General features: G+C 36.6%; 1 protein-coding gene across 1 annotated transcript in view; it reads right to left on the bottom strand.

The window, feature by feature from the left end:
* Positions 1-8,514: 8,514 nt before the first annotated feature.
* The window catches only part of LOC140163643 (Na(+)/citrate cotransporter-like), a 29,190-nt gene continuing 12,742 nt past the window's right edge, over positions 8,515-24,962 (bottom strand). The window contains exons 4-14 of the mRNA XM_072186958.1: positions 21,572-21,719; positions 21,247-21,347; positions 19,864-20,046; positions 17,201-17,320; positions 16,139-16,243; positions 14,896-15,000; positions 13,324-13,421; positions 12,366-12,490; positions 10,134-10,295; positions 9,485-9,622; positions 8,515-8,712 (exon numbers count right to left, since the gene is read on the bottom strand). Of these exons, the coding sequence (XP_072043059.1) occupies positions 8,515-8,712; positions 9,485-9,622; positions 10,134-10,295; positions 12,366-12,490; positions 13,324-13,421; positions 14,896-15,000; positions 16,139-16,243; positions 17,201-17,320; positions 19,864-20,046; positions 21,247-21,347; positions 21,572-21,719 (1,483 nt within the window). The remainder of the gene's footprint in view (positions 8,713-9,484; positions 9,623-10,133; positions 10,296-12,365; positions 12,491-13,323; positions 13,422-14,895; positions 15,001-16,138; positions 16,244-17,200; positions 17,321-19,863; positions 20,047-21,246; positions 21,348-21,571; positions 21,720-24,962) is intronic.

The following is a 24,962-nucleotide window of genomic DNA, read 5'->3' on the forward strand; positions in this document are numbered from 1 at the left end:
TTGCAGTGGGCGTTTTAATTAATTAATAATTGTTTTTGTCCAGGAAAAACCGAAAAATTCCCCTTGAAAGGCCTTGATGAGCATTACGTCAACGTCAACATCATATACGTATTTAAATCGAGCGCTCTTGCTGTTCCTCACTTAGTGTTTCTGAAATTCTGAATGCAACGTTGCCTGTTGAAAGAACAGCATATTACTTCAGCATCTTCAACTAGATACATTTGATTTCAATTAAATACAAAGCGAAAGATGTATCTGATTCAAGAAGTTGTTTTGGGGATTCTTCTTTGGTGTCACTGCGCTTATTTGAGTGAAGCAACGTGCCATGAAGGTAGGTTTCACAGACAAAGGTAGTTTAGGCAATAGAAACAAAATAGTTCGATCTTTCGATCGACCATCGATGCTTGGTCGATCCTTATTGTTTATGAAATCAATTCATTGACTGTTGTTAATTATGATAACATATGAATCTTGACCAATACAAATTCAGCCTTAATTCTGAGTAAATTGGTTGTTAGTTCATTAATAACAAGCATTGAAGCAGCAGCATCGACAGTCGATCCAAATATCGAACAAATTTGTTTGTGGTGCCTTATAATGTAATTATTTTAAATTTTGGAGCATTTGCATTTCATCTTCCAGTTGGCCAGGTTAAGCCTCCAGCATACTTTCCTGCCGCTTGCCGCTGCGGCAAGCGGCAGGGCGTTTCAACCAATGACAAGCCTTTATTGTGTTCGTTTGTCTGCAATGCGCTTGCGCCACGCCGCTCAGCGGCAAGCGGCAGGGTAGTATGAAACCAGCATTAGTTTTAATCGGTAGACTCCCGTGCATTGGTGTCTGGATATGCAAGTTCGAGCCCCGGTTGAGGCCCTGTTTGTTCTCGTGATACATAAGGTAACTTGAAATTCCCTTGCGCTAGGAACTAATTGCATATTGCCGTGGTATGAGAACTAAAGCGAGTTGATCCTGGCTGCGATGACATATTGTGGTATGTTAGGGTGTGCGTTTTTCATGCATACATGGTTATTGCTAATTGTTTATATGGTGTTTTCTTGGGCCATAGTAGTCAGCAAATTCCTGCATTGTGTGGCAATGCTTGTGTGATGCGCGTAGCGTCTTGTAAATCACCGAGCTTTTTTGTTCAACATCTTTGCTAAATCATACTGCCGTTTTTTTGTTTATACAATTATCGTTACGGATTCGCAGAATCAAAACTCATACACCATGTACATTAGGCTGATTCTGAAAATATATAATTTTAATATTTTAACACCCTCTCATTTTTTTATTGTAGTGACAAAATACCGATACAAAATTCCATTACTTTTGAAATGTGCTTCCAGACTATGTCTCAGTCTTTAGATATAGCAAGATTGTTTAGGCAATAGAAACAAATTAGTTCGATCTTTTGATCGACCATCGATGCTTGGTCGATCGTTATTATTTATGAAATCAATTAATAGACTATTGTGATAACATTATGAATATTTGCATGTATTAATATTGAACGATATAAATACAGCATTAATTCTGATTAATTAGTTGTAAGTTCATTAATAACAAGCATCTAAGCAGCATCGACGATCTATCCAAATATCGAACAAATTTTGTTATGGTGCCTTATATCTCTTACGCAATCTGCACACTCGACAAGACATAAACTACCTTGTCAAATAGGTCTTTCAAGTATATAGGGGAATTAATGTATGTTTTTAAATTACCATATTAGGTAAGACCTACACTTTAAAACACCAGTATTCTGCAAAGTTGCCAGATCTATTCCGTAAAAAATATTCTGTAAATCTACGAAAACTACCATAATAAGATGAAAATGTCCATATCGATCCGGAAACGTATATAAGCAACTGTCAAGTTCTAGAAGAAATTACAGCGGTACATATTTTTATCTTGTATATTATATGATTGAAATCTTGACAAAATCAACTCAAATTTGAATCAATCCACTTGTCATGATACTTTGACAAACTACTGATAAGATATTTTTTAATTTTTTTTAACAGCTACAATAACAAGGCAGTGTATGCGGTGCATATGCCTGGTGGAATCCAACTGCAACCCTAATCAAGGATGCAATCCAGATGGTGGATCCGACTCATGTGGGCCGTATCAAATCAAACACGATTACTGGGTAGATGGTGGACGCCAAGGAACTAGTAAGAGATATTTAATTTTTGACCTTTCTACCAAACCGGAATAATGATGTTCATGATATCTTTCTTTTACAGTTAAGATCTTGATCATGTTGATATAGCTGTGCAGAGTAATAAGCCTATAAATCACTTACAACACTTAAAGCCACATTATAACATTTTCATACAAAATAGATTAGCATTTCTTTGCCATAAAATGTTAGTTTTTACTGTCAGATATATATCCCCTTTTACATGTTTTATTTTTGAGCCGAACAACTGCGGCAAAGCAAAGACAATTGGAATTTACTACCAGCGCATAATGTCGCCAATACGTACCACTCCTTCGGTCATGTTATGGTACGAACCTTTGTTGTGTATCACCGTCCCGCACGCCGTGTACGTACTGTGTGTTATGAACATCGTGTATGCGTTCGACTAATAATTCCGTCGTAATAATAAAACGCCGGTTCCATCGTTTTATTCAAAATCTCGGATTTTTTACAAAAAAGAACCCTCCGCGTCCATGCACACTGCATAACAACAAATACGACCAAATAAGAAATACGTTTGTTTCAGGAGACCGCGTGCGTAACTTCTAAAATTCGCATCTAGCGAATTTTTTTTTCCCTGGTTTGAAGATTTGCTTTTCTGTTTTACATTCAGAAAAATATACAATTTCGGCCACGAAGCGGCCCAAAAATAGTTCCCCAAAAATGCTGTACATGTCAAAAAAGGGTACTAGTTTGAACCTATAAACTCGGTGTTTTTTTCATTGCTGCAACCTTAAGGGATCTAAAATGAGCGTTTATTGGGTTTCGACAGTATTTTTTGTGGGACATGAGAGCACCTCAGACCTATCGAATTGCATTCTGAATACGAAGCATGTCTTTCTGATACCAAATAATTTTCATTTTTTGAAAATCACAATATAATACAAATTTTATGACAAATTATAAAAATTGATATTTTCAAATTTTTGATATATAACAGTCCTCGAAGTAAATTATATAAATCTAATGATATACTCTTAAAGTGTATGTAGCAGGAGAAAAAAGCCGACGGTCAATTGAAAATTTTGACCTTTCCTATTGAAGATATGGATTTTTTTCCCAAAAGACCTAATTTTTTTGGTGTTTTGGGAAAAAAAATCCATATCTTCAATACGAAAGGTCAAAATTTTCAATTGATCGTCGGCTTTTCATCCCACCTACATACACTTTAAGTATAAATCATCAGATTTATAAAGTTTACTTCAAGTACTGGTAAATATCAAAAATATCAATTTTTAATGATTTGCCATAAAATGTGTATTAAATTGCAAATTTCAAAAAATCCAAATTATTTGATATCAGAATGACATTCTTCGTATTCAGAATGCAATTTGATATGTCTGATGTGCTCTAATGTCCCAAAATAAATACTGTCCAAACGTTCATACCCCAGCCCTTAAGGTTAGCAACTATTTTTAACTGTTGCGATTTGATAGTTCACAGCATCTTGCGAATGGTAGTGAGCTTTGGCAAAAATTGCATTGATCATTTCATAGCAAATATATAGAAGAATTAAAATATCACAGATATACTTTTGTAGGTCCTGTGGTTCTTGAGATATGTTGTAAAGAGGGCTGAAACAAAGCACTTTTGTAAAAAAAACATAAACAAAAACAAATCAAGCAAGTTTTCAATGTATATGATTTGTAGAATGAACTTTTGCAAAGCATCAAAGTGTAATTTTTCAATAATATATTGATTTAGATAATAAAAATCGATATTTTGGCTGCTTCGTCCAACAATACCGCGTCTACCAAACGCAGAAAATGTAGTTTCATGAACTTGCAACGTTATTTTCACTTGATGTTTTCCTTTCTTTTCCTTCCTTTATTCATAGGCTGGCGTGAATGTGCACAGGATATGACATGTGCTGAAACCACAGTCCGGAGATACATGAATCGATACGCCATTTGCCGCTTTCTCCATCATACCCCGACTTGCGAAGATTGGGCGCGCATTCACAACGGTGGACCAAGCGGATGGAGCAGTTCGGCTACTGATGGTTACTGGAGCCGTGTACAAGCAAAAGGATGCTCTTAAAAATGGCAGAATTAAAAGAAATCTTTAGTATCCAAATGAATACCGTCAGGTTATAATAATTATTTGTAGCATGTAGTTTTATGTAAGTTTTAAGAATTAGGTATAGTTTTACTAAACCAAAATCAAAATTAATGAATAAGAGTTTTCTAAAACGCATCCTTTACATAACTAATTTTTTTAAAGGCCAAACTCTTTATCAGTGTGCTGTAGCCAGGTTGTTGGAACGGGGGATTATGGTCATTTAAATAAAATTCTGTCCACCGTAAAGTACCACGGGACAGTTCATAAGATAATACAATGGAATAGGTGATATGTATGGATGGTTGTGGAATCGAACTAGAGACCTGTCCCCTTGCCACTTAGACCTGTCCACAAACATGTCTGCCATATCAATTAATATACCATTCCTGTTGAGTTTATTCGTTAGGGTCAATTGCCTATGAATAAAATACGTAATTTTCAAACATTTACTTATTATTATATGACATAGGCTTCGTGTTGTGATCATTTCGATCAGTGGTTCGTAACCAAGTTCTATTCTAAAGTACACTACGCCAGCGAATAGTATTAACATAGCATAAATCCTGTACCTTGTATTAGCATGAATAAATCTCTATCAACTAACATTATTAAATCTTCGCCTCATTCGTATATACAAAGTAACTGAGCGAAAAACAATGGCGTCACGTCTCCATTCAATGGAAATATCATAGTACATAATCATTATCGTAAACCCCTTACTATAATAAATCCTATATTGTTTAAAGCTGCACTACCCTAAAGGGGATCCAGTTTAGCAGAGGACGGCCTCGAATCCATGCCATGCGACACCTTGGCCATCGAACTGATATACCAACGCGCGCTAGACCAGTCGTCCACCCGGGTTATTTGTAGCCATCTTGGAATTCAGGGTACAAAATTGACAACACAGTCATGGACAAAAGTTTGGAATGTTTTTAATTTTTGTATCAAATGCAGTTTTCAATCATATTACATACATGTATTAGGAACAGGTTTATTGTTCTGGAGTAGTGCTCAGTTGAATTAAATTGAAAGATACAAAAGTCTTTTGATGTTATACATCACATCACAATAAATAAATAATTACCTAAGGAAGCGAATTTCCAATAATACCATAACATATGAACTCAATATCTTAATTCTCTTAGGAACGTCCGATTTCATTGGGGAAAATAAAGTATATTCCAAACTTTTGTCCATGACTACATTATGACAAGCAAAGACAGACAACGTATCATATCTTGTGATTTTTAAAGAACCGGCATTCAATCTAAGTACCCAGTTTTGTCTCTTACTCGTCGTCTCTAAGTTGCGTCGTCAATATAAACTCATTAATTGCAAAACAATTCGTCGGCAGAGTGCTACACTATCGTAAGTGCAGTTAGGACAGTTTTACAGGAGGAGCATTTTTGTGTTTAGCGTAGCCGTTTGTTTCCAAGTAGCCATCAAATTACATGGGAATGTAAAGCAATTTGATTTTAATAATAGACTATATAAATGGTGTTAAAGTTAATAAATCGATGAATTATTTACTGATTTAGATGTCGTAAGTGCCACATACGATAGTGTTACACTCAAATAGAAATGAGTGTAGTGCAACACTATCGTATGTGCCACATACGATAGTGTTGCACTCAAATATAAATAAGTGTAGAGTGCAACACTATCGTATGTGCCACATACGATAGTGTAGCATGCATTGCTAAATTAAGATATGCATAATATCGGCTCAAATATCCAATATTTTGTCATTTTATGTTTGTTAACAAGTGTTCATTTATTTTGGCACATAATATTTACAATAGCAAGACACCTTTTGCCGTAATGTTATCTCTCAAGATTAATTACTGAATCTAAAACTAAAAACACTGGATTTATCGTCTCTATTACCAGTCATGGGAGCTATGAACTTAGTCAGCATGGCGACAACGCATACAGCCCTCAGCGTCACAGCCAGTGATGTGTTAGAGACTGTTTTGCACTTACGATGGTGTAGCATTCCGTGATTTTGTTGTTTAGGCCCAATAAAGTAGCGTATGTGGCACATACGATGGTCTTGCAGCAAATGAAAAACAAAATTAGCGTGCAAGACTATCGTGAGTGGCACATACGATAGTCTTGCATGCATTAATTAAAATGGCATTGCACTTACGATATTTTATTTTATTAATTAAAAAATAATTAAGCATTTTTGAAACTTAAAACCTGGTTTAAAATGTGCGTTTTTATATGGCCTTCCATAATTCGTCAAAATCTCATTTTGGCCAAAAATGTCACTTACGATAGTGTAGCACTCTGGCGACGAATTCTAGTTCATGAGAGAAGTAATCCCATAGGCGTAGATCCGGGGGGACGGGTGATAACCTCCCCCCCCCCCCCATTACTTAGGAGGTGGTGCATACAATCATCCCCAATTGACGCCTGTATGTGGGTTTCTAACCAAATTAACCTCATATTTGGCCATTTTAGCCCTCAAAGTGCCATTTTTAGGCGATTCGCGCGAATTCATTCCAGTTTTCCACCTTATTTCACCAGTTTGGCTTCAATATGGCAAACTTTTTCGACTTATTCTGTGCTGGGTTCATTTTTTTCTAACTCCATCCCCCAATGTTAAAAAGAAATCTACGCCACTGCCCTACTACCCTTTTTTATTAAGGGGAACGAGGACATGATAAAGTGTAGGTCTAGGAAAGAACAAGCGCAGAGGAAAGAATAAATAAATAAATGTAATAATGATTATTATAGAAACTATACTAATCACAGCATTGGGCAGCCATTCGGTGATGTCAAAGCGTTACGTAATTAAAACGCCCAGTTAGGTGTATATCACACCTGCCAAACACAAGTTACTCAATTTCGAAAACTGGACGTTGAATGTACATTCTCATGAATATTGATTAACAGCAATTTCCAATATGTCAGCGCTCAACTCGAGTACAATAGATGAATAGGTGCTGCAGTCCATTGGTCCATGTCCTCACGGCCTATATGGTGCAAGTTACAAGCTTCAAAAACGGACCGAAACCCCCAAATCGTCAGATTCACATAGCACCCGTATTATACAGAATGTATCAACAGTATACAGTTTGAAAAATCCCACCAGATTAAAAAAGCATGAGGCATTTGGACAAAATGCTATAGACGTATCCAATTTCACGCATTCCTACAGCTGGGTCCCCGCTCCGTCGGGTATATCCCACCTAAAATATGAAATAGTGCGTCCTTGGCGGGGATTTTAAACTGCATTTCATCACCCGTGTTACACGTAGACAATAGAATGATGAAAGTTTACAACAAAATACAACATATCATCGATTTTAAGCGGCTTTATTCCACCCAATTGGGCAGTCACAACACCAGTTTGGTGCGCCGGGGACCCAGTCAAGGCCAACTAAATTCTGACCATCACTTGGCTCGTTGAATTCATCTATACTTGATAGCTGAAGCAACATCTTGTCCTCCCACATCCGTAAAATCGCTGGCGTGTGATCATTTAGGTCTTAGTGGTTATTTTTATGAGCCGGGAAAATGCAGTTGCGCGAAGTCAATTAAAATCAAGGCAACATGAAAATCATATATTTGGCCGCTTTCTTTACAGCAATTGACAGTGTTAGTCTTCAATGTGGCCATCGGGGCATAATCACCATATTCTTCTGTATGGTAATATCAGCTCTCCTCAAACATTGCATTCACACCACGTCTTATGAGAGGTCTGTCCTGCCTGGATGTCAACTTGTGCAATTATGTGTCTCTTGAATTCATCAAGGTCGCAGGAGGACTTTTCAAAACCATTGATTTCAGATAGCCCCACAAGAAGAATTCAGAGGTGTAAGATCAGGAGATCTTATGAGTCATTCCACTTTGTGCTTTAAACCACGATTGCAAAACAATTCTGCAAGGAGTTATGTCAATTACTGTAAACATGGTAAATAAAGTGGTGAAACTGTGTCTTCCATGTTATTTTAATTGACTTCTCGCAACTGCATAATTATTCACTAAAATAACCGCTGAGTCCTTATAGATGGTCACACGCCAATGATGTTACAGATGTGGGAGGAAAAGATGTTGATTTAGCTATCGACTAAAGCATTTTGACTAAATTCCCAATACTTTTCAGTCTAGTGGCATTTTTCCTACTGTATACTTTACCCGGGATCCCAATATAAGCCGAAACCTGGTTGCAGTATAATAATGTTAATAATGAGGTATTAAAATTTATTGGCTAATATAAAAAATGAATGTTGTAGATTTTATGTAAATGTATTAAAACCACTTGTGATATTGGCTGCGATTGAGGTGGTGGCCATCATGGTTGTCACCATCGTCGATTCCATGTCTCGCGCCCAATCCGGGTACGTTTTCAAATCAAATATCCACACGCCCAATGTATTCAGACACATAAATGACACTAATATGCAGACGATATTCAAGACAAAACCGGTTTTCACCTGATAAAAGCAAAAAGAAAGATAATCACGGTTTAGTTAAAAAGTGTGCAAAAATCGATTCCTAGAATATTAATGTTTTCGTATTTCAACTCAATACGAATTTTTCACTTCATTCATGAAAGACATTATGCAGGAGTGGGCTTTTCTGATACGTATATGCAGGTGAGCTTTATTCTTTGTATAGAATCATCCTTTACCACCGTTTTCATCTTTGTAGGCATCATTATCATTATCATTATCATCATTACTCATCACCATTATCACCCTCACCACCAAAGTCTATCATTAAATTCATCATCGTCGTCATCGTCATCCTTGTTTTCATGGTTTAGTCATCATCATCATCATCATCATCATCATCATCATCATCATCATCATCATCATCATCAACATCATCATCACCATCTTCTTCTTCTCAGTTCATCTTCATCATTATTCTCATCTTCATAGTGGGGCTCTTAATTGACATCTGATGTTCAATACGACATTGTTGCATGATAATTATTTTTTTCAATAAATTTGTCATTGAAGTGTCGCAATTCCATTACCAATGTATTGTGTGTGTCTAAACATATCGTAACTCTAACATTGTAAGTCCTTTGGAATAGTTACTTGGATTTCGGACTTCACGACACACGTAGTCGTAACTCTTTTAAAATTCCCCGGTGAAATTCACTCCTGGGTTGAACAGGGGTAAATATTAATTCCAGTATAGAACGTGGTAAATATCAATTATTTGAGTTTGTGTTTATCTAGTGATTATGCTTCTTACCATATCCCAGACAGTCACGTGACCATATGCAAATGCAATTGCATTTGGTGGCGTTGCTACTGGAAGCATGAATGCAAACGAGCAGGCTATAGACGCCGCAATCATCAGATATAACGGGTTTACACCAAGACTTACGCCCTAAAATGTAAATTATAACACCCATTAAAAGAGTTCGGTATTGAAATTTACATAACTAACTTCCGTTTAACATCTAAAGTTGCTCAATTTAAATGTTATTGTTGGTCGAAGCATCCAAAAAAATCGATTTTAATTATCTAAATCAATTTATTACATCATTGAAAAATAACACTTTGATGTTTTGCAAAAGTTCATTCTACAAATCATATACTCTGAAAACTTGCTTGATTTATTGTTGTTAATGAGTTATGTACGTTTTACAAAAGTGTTGTTGTTTCAGGCCTGTTTACACCATAACTCAAGAACCACCGGACCTACAAAGGTATATCTGTGATATTAGAATTCTTCTACAAACTCGCTATGAAATGATCAATGCAATTTTGCCAAAGCTCACTACCATTCGCAAGATGCTCTGAACTACCAAATCACAGCAGTTGAAAATAGTTGCTAACCTTAAGACTATGTTTAGGCAAAGTACATTATATACGTTATAAAGTTACAATGAACATACCAAAGCTGCAAGTATTGGCAGGAAAATTGAAGCAGTGGATGTATTGTTTGTTATCTCGGTAAATGCTGCAACAATAATGGCTATTAGCAACGCCATTACCTCTGGTGAAAAATCCTTTAGAATAAGAAATTGTTGTCCCGGCCAGTCTGACAAACCAGATTCCTGTTGATATATATATATATACAACGTTATGCATTTGTCTATGTGACATGATTTGATTTAATCAAATTTAATTTAATTTTTAAATTGAGATATATTAACAATAACTTTCTGAGTTCAATGTTCTCAATGGTGCCCTCCCACAAGGAACTAGACTCGGCCCAATTGGCTTCTACGTTATACAGTTCAGATCAAAGATGATACACACATCAACTGTTGGCAGAACGTGGATGACCTGACACTGTATGAAATTCGTACGTATTGCCATTCCATCCAAGCAAGCTTCAAGATACACTGTACGAGTTTACTGAGTGGACAAACAAAAACAAGCTTAGCTTCAACCCTAGCAAGTGTCATTCCATACACCCCAGGTCTGTTTCAAAAAGAAAACACCACTCCATATTGAGCTTAACCCCATGAAAACTACCTGCTGATTGGTCCAAAAAAATAACATTGTTAGAATAATTTCACCACGCAAAAAAATTGGGGTGAATTATTTTCAAAGCTCCATTCTGATTGGTGATATAAGTGAAGATATCATGTAATTGACCAATCAGAGGCAATCGGCAGGTATTGCTCAGGGGGTTATGATAGCTCATAAGCCCCTTATCTATTTAACTATGTAACTGAGAGAAAGATTCGAGCCAGGTATACCAACTTGGTGTGAGGAACAAAGACAGGGGATGAATAGCAATTCGCTACTTGCACGGTTCCGCCATTATGCACTTTGTGCGGGAGAGCCTCGAACTGGCAGCATACATGAAAGGAAGAATTATGTAACCTTACACAGAACGTTATGACTAGTTCAATTCCCATTCATGTATGCTGCCAGTTCGAGGCTCTCCCGCACATAGTGCATAATGGCGGAACCGTGTAAGTAGCGAATACAAAGTGAAGGGAAAAAAAGGTCACTTCCACTTTTGCTTTTAATAGCAAGCCGAACTCTTCATGTAGAGATGCTATATTTTTGGCTCTGTAGTTTTGATATTTTGCTTGCTAACTTGGTTTAAATATTTGCTATGATTTGATTATTTTTTATGCTTGCTACCCACTTGTAAATTCAATTCTTTCCCGTATATATATATTTGTTGTTTGTCCCTGAGGAAGGACAGTTTATCTGCTTGAAACGTCGGTTGTATTTTTGTTAACATTGTCTACCATCCCTGTGGTTTTGGATTTTTTCTAGTGCAATAACAGTGTATACCATTCTGGTTTACATACTGCATTAGTTTTTATAATATCTTTGTTGTTGTTCCCCACACCAAGTTGGTATACCTGGCTCGAATCTTTCTGATTTTTATATATTCTAGGTATCCCTGGAGGCGCCATTACCTACTTTATGTAGCACCTTCACCTTCAAAATGAACTGAAGTAGGACAAAAATGTTAATGAAATAACAAAGAAGATCTAACCAAAAGTTGTATATGCTAAAAGTGCTGAATAAACGGTTACATTTGAAAAGGTTTGACTACAAAAACGATTCTCTTATAATTACATCTACGCACAGTTTCCACCTCGATACACCCGAGTACACAGATATTTCCAGCAGAGCGAGTCTAGTCTCGACGCAGTCTGTGTTATACTACACGGTTGAGTGCATAATTTTATTATCATAAGAGCTGTGTGAGATCTAGTGGAAAATATACATCTGTGATTGGATTTTGCCAAAACCTTAAGTATTCCATTCATCCAATCAGAATTTTTTGTATCGAACGAAAGCTAACACTTCCCCCTAAAAACACTTTCTTGCATTAGGTCAACAGATAACACAATAATCAATGTTATAGCAAGGCGAATGTGGTAAATCTGTTGAAAACTACCTATCCAATCACATTTTTTGACCAAAATGTAGGTTTTAACAGCCAAAACCTCAAGGGTTCTTTACAATATTTTTCAAATTTTATGTCATTAAATGAAAGAGCACACTTATACTGGCCATATACAAGCTTCATTAGAATGAGCAATGGCCAATTCTTAATTGCAAATCTTGTGCAAAAGGTTATTGTTTTCGCCTGTAAATTGTACATGCAAATTGATATGGTTACCGTGTAAACATAGAGAAATTATACTTACTTTACTTGCTTCAGCCAGTGCAAATCCACCACCAAGCAAGAAGAAAACATTCCAAGCCATTTTCTGACCAACAACATCCCATTCCAAAAGAGTTGGTACCCGAGTAGCGTGTCCATTCCCGGAACCTTTAAATTTGTTAAGAAAATAAAACTGAACATTTTTCATCGATAAATGAACCAAAGGGCACAACCGAAAACCTTTCAAAACCTTTTCTACATTGCAATAAATGCATGTTAATATTCGTATGTTTCAGGCGTCCATTATCCGTAGGGTGATGCGTTTATGTGTTTATGAAGTGTAAAACCCTGTTTAACCCTAGAATTACGAAGGGGAGTACCAACTCCCCTAAGATTTTTTACCCGTCGCCAAAAAACGCGCGCCCAACGACGTAAGCTAATCGTAGATTCATCCTTAGCGCCCATTTAAGTGATAAAAATGTTTACCCCAGCACCTTGCCCGGGGGTAGGACCGGCCGTTAAAGATGACCATGGGGAGGGGTGAGACCTGTACAGTAAAATCAATAATTTTATTTTCGCTCTTGTAAAAATATTCCAAAAGTTACTGACTTATTACTTGTTAGTTTTTTTAGTTTTTTTATATCGCATTTTTGTAGATTTTTTTGCCAAAAATCAATTTTGCCTCTACTTTCCTAAATCTAAAAGGAAATGACTATTTTCACCTAACCTTGAAATAATTTCACAAGAGCGAAATTAAAATCATTGGGCCTTCACCCCCCATGATTATCTTTGATGGCCGGGTAAGGTGCTTGGGGAAACTTTCATCACTAAAAATGAGCGCAAAGGATGGATCTACGATTAGCTTATGTCGTTTGGGCGTAAACCCGTGCGTTTTTGTATGATGGATAAAAAATCTTACGATTGGTACAACTCACCCCCCCTCGTAGTTTAGATTAACCTCGAATAATCTAATTTTCATCAAACTTTATTGATTTATCTACCTTTCTTTCTAAATCCACAGAGAAATTGCGGTGGTTTTGACGGCATTACGAATAATAACATGGCCACACTCATACCAGCGGTAGAATCACTGATGTAGCTATAATACAGAGCAAAGAAATGGATAAACGTGTTGAGTAGCTATGAAACAGTTAACTTTCTTGAGCAAAATTTAACCAACTTTGAGTATAAGTGTATGTATATGCAAACTTAGACTAACTTAGTAAACTGTTGTACAGATTGCAATAATTAAAAGTATACAATAATTGCAATTTCGCTTCTTAGGAAAAATGAAAGAGATCATGGCAACAATATTATTTGCAGTGGAATTTTTTTTAGTAACATCTTGGCTAACTGATAAACTTTACTTGGTTTCATTACTAGTTCAGACTCAAATGCTATGCTCAATTTAAATATATCGTCCAGAAAACGAGTTGGGCCACTTTTGACGTATATCAAACTTGCATCGCGTATTACTTTTATGATTAGCAATTGAATATATGAATACAAAAGCCACCTAAGTCCATACTTTGGCCAAATTGAGTTAAGCATGGGAAATTGTTGCTATACATAGGCCTGTCATATGCATGAAAGAACAACTCAAATTCATTCTCTGTGTCTATTGGGCATGTGAAAAATAGCATGTATGAAAGAATCACCCAATTCCATGATTTGAGTCTTGTAACACATTGATTGAAATCCAGTATGTATAAAAGTCCACTTGTAACACATTCATTGCTAGAGAATGACTTTTGAACAAAAAATGGGTTTAATAAAGGAAAGTGTGTGGTTTATATTACATGGCAGAATGCTTATCAACATTATACATACCTGTGTGCTTTATTTTGTATTATCTTACTAGTGGTAATCTCATTCTAACATTGTTGTCTTTGTATATGATTCAAAAAACCACCTAAGTCCAAAATTTAAAATGAACCCCACGAAGTCCCTGAAATGCTAATCGTCATACCTAATACAGGTTAATCCACTCATTTGCACTTAAAACTTACCATATTGACCAGGTAAATCTAACTGAAGGAATTAAAATGGTACACGGGTTTTTCTCTCAAAATAACTTCGCATGGACTTAAGTGGCTTTTGTATTCATGTATTCAATTGCATTTTTGTTTTTCAGAAAAAAAGGGGGTCATGGCATAAATATGATAGGCCTGTGCAATATAATCAGTAATATCTTGGCTGACCAAAAAAACATTATTGGTTTCTTTCTTAGTTCAGCATGCAGGTTCAAACGCTAATTTAATTAATCGACCGAGTTGGGCCACTTTTTGCCATGTTCAGGTTTTTCATTTGCATAGTATTTTTCTGGGACATGAGAGCCCATCAGACATACACTTACATCTTCATACACTTTAAATATATATTATTAGATTCATAAAGTTTACTTCGAGGACTGTTGAATATCAAACATATCAATTTTTAATAGACGAGGAGGAAAAGGGGAAAAATGACGAGGACAAATGGATAATGGACAGTAGAGGAAGAAAATGGTAAAGAGTTGAGGGAATGTATGAAAGCATCATTGAGACTGACGACGCCCCGAGCCTGATACTCACCCAGCCTTAAAGAAACTCGCCCATCCTGGTATAAACTTAGGATCTCTTGATATCCATAACAAAGCAACAAGGCACACATGAATCGAAACTAATACATCTGCGTAGCTGTTTAGGTTTCACCAATGGAAAATACAAAAAAAAAACATAAAAGCAAATTCATGTAAGATTAAGGTTATTGCAGGTTGGGGAGGGCATGCGTAAAGTACATTTGAGGCCTATTGCACATCTACCCTTATCATTTTAAAGAGGTGGCGATTTAAAAATGTTGTTGCAATGTGTTCTTATACAAAATGTTTTAAGACGTTTTCATGACCTTTATAATAAAACCCGACATTAATGTTATTAAAACGTTATTGTGTTTTGCTAGGAGCCACCAATATCCGAGTTGAATTTAGACAGTGAAACAAATCGTCGGCCGTATCACATACTGACGTATTCGACATTTTTAACATTTTTGAGACAATTGGTATATTAGTTTGTTATGTTCTAATCTACATATTCACCAAACACCATGCCTCAAAGTGGCTTAATTAGTAAGATATTAATGAATTTAATTATGTCGTATTTACAAAACCTTGAAATGTCCGCATCACATAACGACGTATTTGCCGATCACCTATACTGCGCAAGCCCAGTATATCGTATCTGCAATTTGAAGAATTTGCCGTTTCACATACTGACGTATTTGCGCAACGTATTTGCGCGACTCTGTCATTTCACGGCAAAATTGCTGTTTTGTCCTTTTCACATACTGACGTATTTGCGCAACTGTTTCACATACTGACGTATTTGCGCGACGTATTTGTCATTTGAACGACGAAATTGACATTAGTCCTTTTCACATAGTGACGTATTTTATTTAATATTGATTTTTTGCAGAATCACTTATGCTCTGATAGTGATAAGTGAATTATATTGAAAATATGACATATTTGCATTACTGTTAACCTGGTTTTAATCGACAATAATATTTTAATCAAGATTATAAGGCAAATGAAAATCGCTAAATTTTCAAGTTCGATTTTCTCGAAATGCGTATTTTGCAAATACGTCAGTATGTGATGCGGCCGACGAAATGTTGACAATGGCTGGGTTATTGACACTACCACAATAAACCTTGCTTCATATTCCTATTCTGAATAATTGACTTATTCCTACATTTTTCGGGATCAAAAAATTGTTGTGAAAATACGAAACTGCTGTGCAATAAATTGAGCCTTAACTTAAGCTACTTCGCCCTTACCTCATGGGACCTAGATCATCGTAAGCTTTACGGATATACCTAGTCACTCTATCACACTGTCCAAAATTCGTATCGCTACGATTTCTTTGGAAACCTCGACAGCACCTGGCACAGGGACAACGTCAGGTAAATAATTATATTATACAGACATACACGTTTCCCGGAGGGCACTTCAATTTGAAATGGATATAGGTGTAGGGCTGGCACTTTCGCGCTAAGGGGCATACGGTGAGAGCAAACTGTAAAAAAATATGGGGTCATTGGGTGAGAGCATGGTTTTTGGCATTCGGTTAGAGCAAAATGTAAAAAATATGGGGTCATTGGGTGAGAACATGACCTTTTTTTGGATTAAGGGGTGAGAACCGAAACAGCGCCACAGAAACCTCGAAAATCGAATTTCTAGTTCTAAATGGCTTCAAAATTCTTTGTTTTTTCAAAATAAGTAACAAAATCAGTGATAAATGAAAGTTGCTGTTCAAATTGAATGGGGTCTTTGGGTTACAGCGATGCTGAAAAAGGGGTTCTTAACAGCCCTACATATGCTTCACCTCCAAAGTTGGAGTGCCCCCCCCCCGACACGTTTATCTATTATCACGCCGCTGATAACAATAATACAAAATAGAGTTGACATATCTATTCGTTCCTAATCAATGGTAACTGCCCTGTTGTTAGTAACGACCAAACAGAATAAAAATCCTACATTGTTGAGGGGACAACAAAATAAGCAGTGCCTAGCCATCTCTATAGAATTCCTGAACGATTAAACCACATGGTGGCAATGAGATAATTTGAAGGAACCGCTCGCGCTCTTGACCTTTTCAGTTGGGCTAGGGCAATTGGGCAGCCGAGTTGAGGACTAGCGTAGAGTGGTGTATCTGCTATTTGATATTCAGACGATAAATCTTTGCATACCGGGGGAGAAAATGATGAATATCTACTATCATTTTTTGGTTTCTAAAGAAACCAATTGTAAGGCTTGCACTTGAATATCTCCCTACCCCCTCTCCCACAACACCTTTATCTAACTCTCGCTTTAACTATCTCACTCTCTCGTCATCTTACCATCTATCAATATAAAAGAATTGCAGCCAGACCCATGTCAACAGCAAGCATATAACCATTCCAGGGAACGCATACGCCATATATGTACCAAAGTTAATTCCAGTATCTGTCCCAAACAGACTGAAAATAATAAAGATGGGTGGCATGAAATACACGTTATTATGAACTACTAACTATATGAAATCCAAATATTCAAACAAAAACAAATTGTGGTGTGCTATGCCAAATCTATAGGCATCAGCACTATACAAAAAACGCTATAATATAATGGCATAGACATACACAATGCATATGAACGATTTAGGTTCCTCCAATAAATTTGAGACATATCGAACATACTATGTGAACTACTAATGAAAGTTCTTTGTCAAGACCAAAGGAAAAACTTACGTTTTTCTGCTGACAGTTTCGCTAGAAACCTTCTGGCTTTCTCAAAGCGATTGATGTTATTATTGATCCATCTGCTTGGATCGGGAATCCCGGCCGGATGTTATTGTTTTACCGAAAGTGCTCCTGTCTCACACGTTGGTCTTGAGTAGAGGATCAAAGCCCGGGGGGCACTCAACTTTGGAAGTGACGGTATGTGCCTGTCAATAGGCCCCCTCTTTTGAAGTCGACTATACCCGATGACCCCTTTTTTTTAAAGTCATACCCGATGACCCCCCTTTTTTTTAGTTGCGGCTACCCAATGACCCCCTTTTTTTGGTTGCGGCTACCCAATGACCCCCTTTTTTTCTAGATTTTCTAGAAGAGAATCATCAAAATGCAACAAAATAATGCCGAAACTTTCAAATTTTGCTCCATTTTTTCAAAATTATGCCGAAACTTTCAAAATTTTGCTCCATTTTTCCAAAATTTTCTACCCGATGACACTTTTTTCGAAATCTTATACTCAATGACCCCCTTTTTTCAAAATATTATACCCAATGACCCCTTTTTTATTTTGTTTGTACTTAATTACCCCTATTTTAAAATAACGCTTTGTTACCGATAGGCCCCTACTTCGCGACACCGGTAGACACATACCCGTCACTTCTAAAGTTGAGTGCCCCCCCCCGGATCAAAGATGTGTCGTATCATGAGAAAACACAAGGTTTCTACGGCCATGAAACCCCACACCACCATCAGAAATGTGCTCGTTCATCCATAGGACAAACAAGATAAAGAAAAACGGTGAACTGCGTGTGTGAAATACCATGCAAAAACTGCCCCCAATCATACATTGGTGAGACAAAAAGACAGTTCGATGTCCGCATGAATGAACATAAAAGGGAAGCGGAGATAGCTAGCCAACTCAAATACACACGATCTAAAAGAAAGGAATCGCTCACCGAAATTAACAAATCAGCCATCGCAGATCACGTATCAAGGGCCAACCATTTAATAGACTGGGACAGCTCTTCAATCCTTGATAGGGAAGAAAACCGTTGGGCAAGATGGGTCAAGGAATCAGTATGGATTCGCAAGAGAGGAGACAACACCATGAACAGAGACGATGGGACATTCTTTCTAAGCCACATCTTTGATTCTCTGCTCAAGACCAACGTTGGAGACAGGAGTACTTCCGGTAAAACAATAACATCCGACCGGGATTCCCGCTCCAAGCAGATGGATCAATAACAACATCAATCGCTTTGAGAAAGCCAGAAGGTTTCTGACGAAACTGTCAGCAGGAAAACGTAAGTCATTGCATTGGTCCTTTAGTTTTGAGCACCATAATATAAACTTATGGAAAGCACAATCTCCCGACACACCCTAATTAATATTTAGCCCGTCCAGACCAGTCTTGGAATTTTGTGTAATATTCCATATTAAATGTCAAGTCTGTATCTACGTCGTATATCTGTGGTGCCGCCTACTTATAGTGCAGGGCAATATACCATATGGAAAGGTTTCTATACAAAAACGATTCTCTTATAAACTATCATGCTCATAGTTTCCACCTCGATACACCTGAGCACACATTTTCGTCCAAGAGCTCTCAAGCAAGCAGTGATTGTCTCCGCACAGTATTTGATTACACTACACAGTTGAGTGCATAGCTTCTAGCTGAAAAATGGGCCTCTTTGATTGGTTTTTGTCGAAACCTCAAGTGTTCCCTTCATCCAATCAAAAAAATTTTTATATCAAACGAAAGCTAACACTTCCCCCTAAAAACACTTTTCGTCACTAGGTCAGCAGATAACGCAATTCAATGTTATAGAAATGCGAATGTGGAAAATCTGCTGAAAACTACCTATCCAAGCACATTTTTTGACCAAAATGTAGGTTTTAACAGTCAACACCTCAAGTGTTCCTTACAATATTTTTCAAATTTTATGTCATTAAATGAAAAAGCACTCTCATATTGTCCATATACTAGCGTCACTAGAATGAGCCATGGTCAATTCTCTTTAAATTGCCAATCTTGTGCAAAAAGTTACTATTTTCGCCTGTTTTGCCATACGGTTGTAAATTCAATGAACTATGACTTTGTTTAAGAGCGCTTACAAATTGATATGCTTCAAAAATTGTTTTCACCTATCGATATGGTATTAAGTAATTGATCCTGTAACATTGCTACGTAAAGTCGAATTGCTTGATGAGAGCTACGAAACGATATTTACAAAACCAAACACCGAAACATGTATCGAGGTACAGATGTATACAACAACGACTCTTACTTTTCTGCTTGTCCAGCGAGTACGAGATTTGGTCCTGTACCTATCAAAGTTGCAGTGCCTCCAATGTTGGCTGCGTATGGAACACATAGGATGATTCCCTTACATATCAATGTGTAAGCTTGATCGTCTTCATCTACGGGTGCTTCGGGTGCTTGCATCTCAGCTTCACCTTGTTTATGTATACTACAAAATTTATCATCACATTATGTTAGAAACAAAATACATACACATTTATACTTGCGATTTAATCGCGATGTCGCAAGCGTTTTCCAATGCAACCATACGGTCAAGTCGTATCAGTGATAACGACCAATACATACACCATTTACTAGCAAGCTTTGCTTTGATAATCTTTGTTATGGATATTACCACGGCGGTTCCCGAGCTTTGGGTCGCGACCCTTTTGGGGCCGCGGGTCATTTTAAAAAGGGTTGCGAGCAAAATCCTTATGAAAAAAAATGAATGACGTTAGCATTATAAACAAAATCATCAACGAAAGTATAACAACCCCGTCGTTTTCTTGTACCTGAATTCAAAAGCACTTTTTGACCATGTTGAAGTCATTTCAGGCATGCAAGGTCAAGTTACATCTTATTTGATAAGTCAACATTGCAATTGGTCTGCATTTTGCAAAGTTTGTGCTAGCAAGTTGGATGACTTTTTGGTCTCCCCCGTCGTCCACCAATGGATATATATTTCACTATGACGTAATGCATGTAGTTTGTGGGTCAAGACAAATAAGTCAGGCAAACTTGGCTCCCTTGCCAAAAAGATTAAGGAAACACTGGGGTAAGGGCAGCAAATACCCATCGCAAAAAGTCAAGTCCCCCTCCCCTGGAGTATTGTAGTGTCACTTCCTAGGTGCGGCATAAATTGACTAAATTCAGGGATTTTCCTTTGCGATTATTTTGAAATTTTAAAACGCTTACAAAAGCTAAATCATTGAACCCCATAAATAACCTTTAAATATTGTTAATTAAATACAGTACAAGTTTAGTTATTATTGGGTGAGTGTCACCAAACCGGTTTAAAACGCGCCGTGATGGTTAGGCTCCGATCATTCAGTGTGTAAATTGAACGGCGTATATCAATGATCACGGCAGCTGCGAAATTCACTTCCGTGTTCTCACGGTCCGAGTACAGACCCTTTTTTTTCTAGGGTCTGTGGTCCGAGCGTATGGTAAGTAGGATGCACCAAGAGAGAAAGCCAATTATACCCATATTTTATATTAATATGTATATACTCAGGTCAATGTTCTGTAAAATGTTCATATTAGTTGTGGGCCGTGTGGCTGTTCGGTGTTACCCTTTTGCACCACACGTCGTATTTTGATGTTTTTGTGCAATAAACAGGTAATGAAATATAAAAAAGCATATACGTACTTTTTGTTTTTAGAGACATCTTCCATTTTAACAGATTCAAAGTCATCGTTGGGGTTATCAACGTGGTCATTTAATAATGCTACATTTGCATTTACCTCCGTCTGTCAAAGAGGGAAAGTATTATTTCCGAGTATGCAAAAATGGCAACATTTCATACAGGAACAGGCGCAGCCATTAAGGGTTGGGTTATGATATATTATGTACGATCACCAACCATGCCAACCGATCGACAGCATAATTATAATAGCTCTTCCTTGCATGTATTATCATAACATATTGCAAATAAAACTACCTAATATCATCATAGCTGTAGCCTGTAGCTTACCTCTTCGTTGTCTTCGTGTTTTGAATTTCTGTTATTGTTAAGTTCATTTATTACAGCCTGGGCTGTAGGTACCATCATTGCTGTCGTTGCTGTATTGCTCATCCACATTGACAAAAATGCAGTGGAAACCATAAATCCAAGCATTAACCTGGAGGTTGCAAGAAATATCTCAGATTTTATCGCAAAGCATGATGCAGTCATGTCTACAGTAGAATTCACCACGACCTTTGCAAGACTAAACCCCATTAAAAGCTATTAAACCAAGATAAAACTCATTGAAAACAGCTCAACTGATTAAATCAGATCTTCTCTGGTTAAATCCACACTACACATGTTTCTGTTTTACCTGTGCAATGAGCAACGAGCTGGTATTATAGTTTCAGTTGGATGAACGATTATAAAGCGAACGCAAGGTAACAATACTGTGTGGGCTTTTGTTTACCAAATGAGACAATAGTCTGCTTATTGTTAACCAGCATTCTTGAAAATGAGAAGCATGGTGGTTTGCAGACTTAACACGGTTTGGAAATAATTTCTTCACATTTTTTGGTGTTATCTGTCGTTTACATATCCTTCCTAAAACACCAAAGTACGAATATTTCCAAACATCTAAATTAGCTAAAAATTTAGGACATATGTTACAAAACTATATTTTCTAGAATTTTAGAAGAGTACTTTTAATATTGGCCGGTTATTTTTCACACAGCGACGTTAACTAGGCAATTACCCATACTTCCAACGTACGCTATTTGTAGAGGTTACGCGTCAATGGTGAGAGCACTGTGTATTGTGTATAGGAAAACGGACAGTAACTGCAGTATGCAAAAGCGCAAGAAATAATTAGAAATTATTGATCATAGCAATCTCTCTATTGGCTAATTATATACGCAACCCCGCGTGTGTGCATACTAGACTAGTGTAAATGTTATGATACAGAATGCCCCCCGCCAAAAAAATCCAAAAACACAGAACCCTCATTGTGCCCTCTTTTTCTCCTATTTCTGAAACGTTGATCAAATATAATTATTTTGGTATGTAAAGAAATCTGTCATCGTTCGCTTTAAGGGCTGGGGTATGAACGTTTGGACACTATTTATTGTGGGACATTAGAGTACATCAGACATATCGATTGCATTCTGAATACGAAGAATGTCATTCTGATATCGAATAATTTTAATTTTTTGAAATTCGCAATGTAATACACATTTTATGGCAAATCATTAAAAATTGATATTTTTGATATTTAACAGTACTTGAAGTAAACTTTATAAATCTGATGATTTATACCTAAAGTGTATGTAGGTGGGATAAAAAGCCGACGATCAATTGAAAATTTTGACCTTTCGTATTGAAGATATGAATTTTTTCCCAAAGCACCAAAAAATTAGGTCTTTTTGGGAAAAAATCCATATCTTCAATATGAAAGGTCAAAATTTTCAATTGACCGTCGGCTTTTCCTCCCTGCTACATACACTTTAAGAATATGTCATTAGATTTATATAATTTACTTCGAGGACTGTTATATATCAAAAATTTGAAAAATATCAAATTTTTATAATTTGTATTATATTGTGATTTTCAAAAATGAAAATTATTTGATATCAGAAAGACATGCTTCGTATTCAGAATGCAATTCGATAGGTCTGAGGTGCTCTCATGTCCCACAAAAAATACTGTCGAAATGCAATAAACGCTCATTTTAGATCCCTTAATAAATCAAAATAATTATTTCAATCGGCTTACAACTTTTGAAGGTATGCCCTTTTAAAGAAATGTACTCGTTTTTCACTCTGTCCACGGATAGCAAACAGAGTGGTTGGGATGGGTCATGCTGCAAGATCACCAGACCTCAAAGCGCTAATTTCTTCATTTGGAGCAAAATCCAAAGCGACGTCTATGAGCGAAGACCACCAGCTAGCCTTCAAGACCTTCTCAAACGTGTCAACCCACGCAGAAATTTTTATGTCAAATATATATCAAAAGTATATCAAAAATATGTTAAATGGCATGTTGATACAAATTTGATATATCAAAACTATGTCAAATAGATTTTGACATATATTTGATTGTATCAAATATGTGTCAAAAAATTGAAGTATGTCAAAACTATGTCAAATTTAACTTAGATTCTCAAATGAAAAGTATGAGGGTCAAATTTGTGTCAAAATTGTGTCAAATCTGTGTCAAATTTGACTTAAAAATTTTTTTGTATGTCAAATTTGTGTCAAAATTTACTTAGTCATTTTCCTGATAATTTCAGTGTGTCAAAATTATGTCAAATCCAACTCAGAAAAAAATTTTGTATGTCAAATTGGTGTCAAATTTTACTTAGTCATTTTCATGATAATTTCATTGTGTCAAATTTGTGTCAAATTTTACTTAGCCATTTTGCTGATAATTTCATTGTGTCAAAATTGTGTCAAATCCAACTTATACATTTTACTGACCAAATGCATGTACATTGTAAAATGAAACATTGTTTTATCTTTTTTTAGCATCATTGAATTTTTAGAATCAAACATCATGATCAGTAGAGAATATGAATTTAATGACCGCATAGAATATTTACTGTTTATCATGGTTTATTGAAACTACATATCAAGACATAAGATCAAGATCTGACATGATATAAGGCTTTGTATAATGTGAAAAGAAAAAAAAAAAAAAGGTGTTGTTCAACAATGTTTTAATATAAATAATTCACTGACGTTTCGTACAAAACGTCAGTGAATTATTTTATATTAAAACATCGTTCTTTCACTTTTTACCATGCGATGTAACGTGGGACTCTTAATGTTTTTTTGTATAAATTAAATTATGTGACCCAGTGTGTGCCCAATGCTTCTGGTGTGTCCAGGCCGGGGGCACTCAACTTTAGAAGTGATAGTATGTGCCTGTCAATAGGCCCCTCTTTTGAAGTTGACTATACCCGATGACTCCTTTTTTCAAAAAGTCGTACCCCTCTTTTTAGGTGCGGCTACCCAATGACCCCTTTTTTAGTTGCGACTACCCAATGACCCCTTTTTCTAGAATGGTATCACTAAAATGCCACAACATAATGCAGCAACTTTCAAATTCTCTTATTTCAGCAAATTTGCATTGAAATTTGGAAAATTTTGAACAAGAAATAGGATTTTGCTCCATTTTTGAGGCAGCCAGATCAAAGTAATTACGATTTTTGGTCATTGCAATTTTGTCCCAGTATTTCGAGCCAGATGGAGCAAACTTGTTCCCCTTCCTCCTGTCCCCGGTCAGTATGCTTCTGGTGTGTCCAGGCCGGGGGCACTCAACTTTAGAAGTGACAGTATTATGTGCCTGTCAATTGGCCCCTTTTTTTTAAAAAGTCATACCCGATGACCCCTCTTTTTGACTACCCAATGACCCCCTTTTT

The sequence above is a fragment of the Amphiura filiformis genome, chromosome 11 (assembly GCF_039555335.1).
Source record: "Amphiura filiformis chromosome 11, Afil_fr2py, whole genome shotgun sequence".
Taxonomy (NCBI): Eukaryota; Metazoa; Echinodermata; class Ophiuroidea; order Amphilepidida; family Amphiuridae; genus Amphiura; species Amphiura filiformis.